We start from the raw sequence: 6,988 nt of genomic DNA on the forward strand, positions 1-6,988 counted from the left end.
GTATCCAAGCACGGTAATTTTGTGAACCCTTGGTCTAGAAGACGCCCAGGTAGCCTACAAAGCACATTTACGCATAGCCTGACTTCAGAAGAACTGTCCTCACCTCTCCTCAAACGTCTCCAGGAGGCTCACCAGCCAGAGGTAGAGTGGCATACCAAGATTGTAGCGGAAGAGCAGCTCTAAGTAGAGATTTCCTGAAGAGGCTGGTGGCTGGTAGGGGGTGCTGAGCCTTGAAAAACTCTTCAGCACAACAGTGCTGCTCAGGCAAGCACCAAGTACAATGAAAGGGAAGGATACCAGAGGCTTCTGCAGGAGGTGGACATCGATGAGCTGAGATACACAGACATACAGCTTAAGACAAGGGATGGCTAGTCTGCCACCACTCCCCAAAACCATCACTCCACCCTAAATCCTTTGTCACTCTACTGGATTGTCTATAAACCCAATGGGCCTGAGGAACCTGGCACTGCTTAGGGAGGAATCAGACAATAATAATAATAAATTCGACTCTCATGATCAAGCCTAGACAGTAAGATTCCCAATTTTTTTCCAGATACTTGCTGAAATAATTCCAATGTTCCCATAGTCTTCTGTTGACCCACACACTCGCGAGCCATCCCCAGGGCCCGAGTCTTTTCCACTGGATGCTTTATGCCTCATAAGTCTCAACTTACCTCCACACATGCTCCTGGTCGGAGTCCACGTGCAGAGTTCAACAACTGCTGGTAAGCAAGGCACAAACAGACTTTGTTATCCAGTAAAAAGAGACCAGCTTGGACATTGAGTATTTTGGTAACAGTTCCCTAAATAGAAAGCAAACAGAAAGTTACAGAGTGTAGAGAGTCCCAGAACATAAGAGACTCATACGCCTGAGCAATAAGGAAATAAATCAATGATGAAAATAAGACCTTGCAGGCCAGGAGCTGAAACCCTAGAGCACGAGTGGGTGAAGGCTAACCCTATGAATCCTTACCACATATGAGATGATCTTGGACTCTTTGGTTGATCCTGGCCCCTCCTCTTCAACTCCCAGCTCCAAGGAATCACTAAGCTGCTCAGCAGTCTCAAGGGAGTAAGACTGAGTGGATTCTTCTTCCCAAGCACTGTCCAGTGGCTGCTCCCTCACCTGCTCTGCACAATAGGGCAGAAGGCAGGAAGAAACACCAGTGACAAAGATCCTTTGTCCAGATTTCTTCAGGCTGGACATACTCAAGCCCGTTATTGTGTACCTGTGACCCAACTGAAGGACATGATGCCACACCAGCTGGTTGGGCTTCTAGAGGAGAGAAACCAAAAGTGACATCAGCACCTCCTGCACTAGAAAAAATTCGTCCTGACTCCGATAACCCCACCCAAAAAACCTTTTCCTTTGAGAGGACCGCCTCACGCTCTTAGCAAAAGGGTGATATCTGCAAGGTGTTCAGGGACACTGCAACTGCATGAGGGAGGAGGGCTGTGTTTCTGCAGGGCATAGAACTAGACTTCTTACATACAAAGGAAGAATAAATCAAACCGGGAAGTCAAGGGCAAGCTTCAAAGAAATTAATCAACTAGCACATACACAGATACCGATGGTAAATTTGTGAGCAAAATTCCAAGGACTTACCCGCACCAGCACAGGGACCCAAACAGCTGAGGTGGAGCACTTCAGAAACAGAAAGAAGGATGTCTTGTGGTGAATACAAAGGAGGGGCCCCAGTCTGGCCAATTCACCTGCCACAGTGAGCTTTGATCTTTTCTTACATGGAACCCTAGAGGGCAATTGAAGAGGGAAAAGAAATTAGAGATGCAAGAAGAACTTGAAAGTGTCTCAAAAGCATAATAAACAAATACGCAGCATGCAATTTCTGGAAATAAAGGATCCAACAAAGTAATACGGACCATCTCTCAGAGAGGTTTTCAAAACGATATTTGGCTACAAAATTCTTACTTTAACTTTTATATACTAAATCCCTTTGACATTTTAAAAAAATCTTAATATTTGAAGACAGCAGGGTGGTGTTGAACAAATTCATATGTTCCATGATAACAGCCAGATTATAAAAAGCTTTATCACAAACAAGAAGCTAATTATAGGTCAAAAGGAAAAAAAAAAAAAGTCACAAGCAATTCTTCAGCAGAAAACAGAACTCGGCCTTGTAGATATATGGAATGTGACACTGTGGAAGCTCAAAGCCTATAAACAAAAGAGGCCTGAAAGCAGCAATGGAGTCTTCCTAACAAACTTGGCACAGTGTGAAAGAGCAGCAAAACTGAAAGCAGATGAGAGGAGAGAGAGGTGACATTTCTTTAGTCATTTCAAACTTTCATTTCAAAAAAAGAAAAAAAAAATTTCACGCAAACGTTTGTCATTTCATTTGTCATTTTCATTTTAACTCCTACTGGACTTGAATATAACCATCCCACTTAGTCTAAACAAATACCTTCTTGACGCTAAAACATATAAACAATTACGTAACTTTATGACTTTTTTTAAAAGAAATACCAGGACATCCATACACACAAGTATGAGGAACAACATTTAATGACTTTATTGGAAACATTTTTAAAGGAGGAGCATGGAAAATTGGTCAGATATCAAGGAATAGCAGAGGAGCTTTATGTTAAAAGGCTAACAGCGTACACTGAAATATGGAAACAGTTTTCTTGTTTAAAATGAAAGAAAACTAAAAAGAAACTAAAGCAGCCTGACTAGTGATGTTTTATTGTTATTAATTTACATCAATAATTCTCAAGAAGATAGAACATGATCTAGCACAACCTGAAATTAACAACTTGAGTAAGATTTGTAATTCCATTGGCTACACTTTCACATACTATAAGTATTATTTCCACTAAAGACAACAGTTACTGTTATCAGCTGACATTTAACTGGCACCTTTATCTCAGCAACTTGATAAGAACTTGACTGGCGGTGTATATTAACTTCATATTAGAATCTAGAATTACTTGCGGTAATACTTTTGGTTCACTGTAGATTTAAAAAAAAAAAAAGTTGCGCTAATCAAGAGAGTGAATTTTAGCCTCAGTGAAAGTTGAATCATCACTTTGTTCTCATGTCCTTTCTGTAGTATCAAAGTATATCTGAAAAGAATTAAACTTTGTCTTATTTTGTCAAAATACAGAATAAAAACTTCCAGTGAAGTCCTGGAAAACAGCCGATTAATGAAGTGGCTTTGTTGTATAACTTTTACTTCCATCGTTCACCGTTATACTTCCACCTGGGGCAGAAACAGAATTCTTCCTAAGCCAAGTGCTCTTCATGGTACCTGCCAAACCAGAGCAACAGTGCTATGATGGAGTTGAGCACGCTAGGTGTTTACCTGGAGGTAAGCAGTGGCTCGGCTAATGCTGGGTAGGTGACTGGAATGCTGTCAGGTACTTCCTTTGGGAGATTTACCAGCACTGGATCCACCAGGATTTCCACATACCCTGCTGCGCTCTGGTCTGTCTGTGGTATATATGACCAGCTTGGGAAGACGAACAGTGACTCCAGCCACTCAAGTTCAAAATGCAGGAGCTAAGACAAAAGATAACAAGATAAAAGCTTGAGATGAGTTACAGTATGTTTTCTCAGCATTACTTACAATGTTCATTACTAATTTGCCCTTGCATGCACATCACAAACTCCTGTTCTACTGCGGGGCTTCATTACTAAATGAGACTAGTGTTTTTTGCCCATTCTTATCTCGCATGGAGAACTTTTGTCCTTCCATATGCAAATCTGGAACAGATTTGCTGAGCTCTACAGCTAGCATTTCCTGGGTTAGAGTCATACCCTCCCGGTGACAATTAAGGTGACAATTAATTCACTGCAAGGCTTAGTTATTTTCAGACTATTTTTCTAAAGAAATTCCCACCTGCTTTCTTTTTCCCTGTGTTTTCAGTTAGAAGCTCATACCAATATAACTCTTTCCTAGTCTTCACCTCCTTGGAAAGCACAACCTCAGTGCTCTTTCATCAACACTTTAGGGGTTACCCCTTATCTAAACTTCCCTTGCAATGACCTTCAGAAGGCTTTTAATTCAATACCACTGTCATGCAAGCTATTATTTCCTACGAGTATGTCATCAATGCATCCCTGAACACCCAGTACAACTCTCCAGAAAGTTATTTCTGCTCCACTAGTTGGAATTCAACAAATAGAGGGGAGTGCTATGACCTCCAGGTCTCCCAGGCCACCTCGTACTGTTGAGAATTTAACAGAACTGTACGTTAGGCTGTCTCTTTTTTCCAGGCCAGCACATTCAATAGTTTTTCTCCTAGCAATGACAAATTTGACGTGTTCTATCCTCGACCCAGGATCTGAGCTTGCTGTTTTCCTGGCTGTTACATAGATGTGTTATTTCCCTCGCTACAGACTTTGGCAGACCATTCGAAGCCCCTGGCGGTCTGTGACACTGCCCCAAAAGTGGGAATAAACACAGAATCCCTCAGACTGAGGACATACCTCACACGGAATTATCCCAGTATTGTCTTTCACATATAGGCAACCATCTACCAACTTTTCTTTGTCCTCTTGCCTACCATCGGTTAAATAGCCAACCAAGATCAGGTAAGTCCTTGGCAAAGTGCTCTGTGTGGGTAAAGCACCTTGTCCTTGATGAGCCCATTCTTTAAATTCATTAGTGCTCCAGGTCAAGTGGCTGCAGCATGGCATGCGCTGCTGATGCTGTAGGTCAGAGATGGAGATGAAACTGGAAAAAAAAGAAAAGCGAGAATATAGAAGGATGTAGGAAAAAACTCAGTCTGCAAAGTTTGGGGATTACATTGATCATTGCAGTAGACAAAGCTTGGCTAAGTCAGAAGAGCCTTAGCTATTGGTGTGGTCTGATGATATCACATAGCAAGAATCAACCCATTCACTGGCATTTATCAAGGATCTCTCTCAGCTCAGTCAACAAGTTCTGCTTGAGCATCCTCTCTGAAAACAGATGCCCTTTGCTACTATGGTCACCTGAACAGGCACGTGGAAGACTTGGGGAAAAAAAAAAAAATTGAGAGTTGATAAAATGGAACATGTTTTCAAGCACATATGGGGGGAGGCGAGACGGAGAACAGTTATTAGTTCAGACATTTTTAGCTTGAATGGGAGACTCTGTGAGAAAAATCCAACAAATGCTCAACAGTTTACATATCAGTAATGAACACAGGTAAATACAGACTAATTCCATCATTTGGTGCTACAATTGCTGAACTGTAGTAAAAGCAAGGGACAACTTCTAGATGAAGATCGTGACAGTTTTGGAACAAATTCTCTCCTGTGGATAGCTTACACAATACAAAGCTGAGAGACAGCAAGCCAGTAATCTTAGACTGGGCCTTCACTTATAAGAACACAGCCAAGCTAGCCCTGAATATTTCCACCTACCCTCCTGGCTTTGGGGAGAAGGAGGTGTAACATCAAATCAACCACATGTGAAGCTGTCCACAGTTTAGCAATTATCATGCTTAGACTGACCACGGTACCGAATATGGGAGAACAAGGCAGTATCCTCACTAGATTCTAAGCCTTTTCAGTGTTTATATGACCATGGCAGCATTGATCATCATTGTTTACATCCTGGCTCTCTATGCTAGAGAATTAATGAAAGTCCTCTGTCCATGCTAACATCAACACTGAAAGAGCAAATACAAACTGGTCTCCAAGCTAGTGATTTTGGTACTTGTTTCCAGTGAGGTTAGCTGACAATTTTAGGTTGCGAAACTGGAGCTTCACAACACCCACTTGCTCAGTAGCAGGACATAATCAAATTCAGAGAGTATGAATTTGAAGAGTTTCACTTGATTAGTCAGGTATCAAAGGTTCAAAGCCAGAAACCAGTCTAGACGAGTGACGGGTCTGAATCAGCTATAAATAGTACTTATATAAAAAATTAATCAGAAGAGATAAACTTATGCAGGTACTTGTGTATTTGGCAGGAATCTGAATAGGAGAAAGATTAGCTGAAAAGGACATAAGCAAACTGCTCCATCCTCAGAGACAGAGCAGCACCGGGAATAATTCTGGTATCTATGATCTACAAGGAGAACACAGCGCTGCTCGTGTTTTCATCCTATGTGCTGACTGCTTTTTGGGAGAAACCAAAACTACAGCAGTACACTGGATCCTGGTTATCACATCCAGAGACCTAACTGAACCCTCTTCTGGTGCTCCAGAGCTTGATGGTTAGCTGTGGATGTAGTACACTGCTCACAAACAGACCACTGGCCTCATACAAGACAAATACCAACTACCTTCAACTCTTCTCTATGAATTCCCCTGAATATAAACCAAACACTGGTCTAAACACGGTAAAATACAGCCTGTAGAAAAAACATGGCTTAGATGAGAACAGTTTAGCTGGTGAAAGACCTACCATCTACATTTATAAACTGTTACTGTTAGTATAAAATTAAAGGCCACAAGTCCCTAACCAATTCCAGTTGACCTTTATCCCAAAACCAGCTGTGCCAGGGGTTTTAAGAGACATTCTCCCACCATAAGTTGGAGCAAGAGAGAAATAGATCCAGATCACTCAAACCTTCCAATCTGAATCTCTCCCAGCAAGTTGTGTGTTTTATACCCAAAAGCCAAATAAACCAACTAAAATATGGACCACACTATCCTAGATTCCTCCTTCATGAGAACGCACGCTCGAAGGCAGACCTCAGCTAGCCAACAGCCTCGGAGGCCATGCCCAGGAACAGCCTGCCAAGCAGACTAGCAGGATCCAGCCGGGAAGCCGCCGTGCAAACGCCGTGCGGTACAGCAACTCGCTCTCAGCGAGATGCCCTACTTTGGTTACACACTCTACCTACCGCAGACTAGCGGATACGGTGCTTAATCACACCGCAAGAGCGATCGGGAGCGCATCGAAGCCAAAGACGACGCATGCGGTTACCCGTCTTCGACAACATCCCTCCCACACCCAGCATCCGGGGCAGGCATCGCACATGAACGAGAGGCGCTCGCCTGGCGGCCGCTGCCGCTGCTCCCGCTGCCGGC

General features: G+C 42.7%; 1 protein-coding gene across 1 annotated transcript in view; it reads right to left on the minus strand.

The window, feature by feature from the left end:
• The window catches only part of CTC1 (CTS telomere maintenance complex component 1), a 13,999-nt gene extending 7,099 nt beyond the window's left edge, over positions 1-6,900 (minus strand). Inside the window, exons 1-7 of the mRNA XM_009330258.1 lie at positions 6,834-6,900; positions 4,451-4,743; positions 3,324-3,520; positions 1,607-1,751; positions 974-1,276; positions 675-803; positions 104-330 (exon numbers count right to left, since the gene is read on the minus strand). Coding sequence (XP_009328533.1) covers positions 104-330; positions 675-803; positions 974-1,276; positions 1,607-1,751; positions 3,324-3,520; positions 4,451-4,743; positions 6,834-6,900 — 1,361 coding nt within the window. The remainder of the gene's footprint in view (positions 1-103; positions 331-674; positions 804-973; positions 1,277-1,606; positions 1,752-3,323; positions 3,521-4,450; positions 4,744-6,833) is intronic.
• Positions 6,901-6,988: the final 88 nt, after the last annotated feature.

Source organism: Pygoscelis adeliae, unplaced genomic scaffold (genome assembly GCF_000699105.1).
Source record: "Pygoscelis adeliae isolate BGI_AS28 unplaced genomic scaffold, ASM69910v1 Scaffold120, whole genome shotgun sequence".
NCBI classification, from domain to species: Eukaryota; Metazoa; Chordata; class Aves; order Sphenisciformes; family Spheniscidae; genus Pygoscelis; species Pygoscelis adeliae.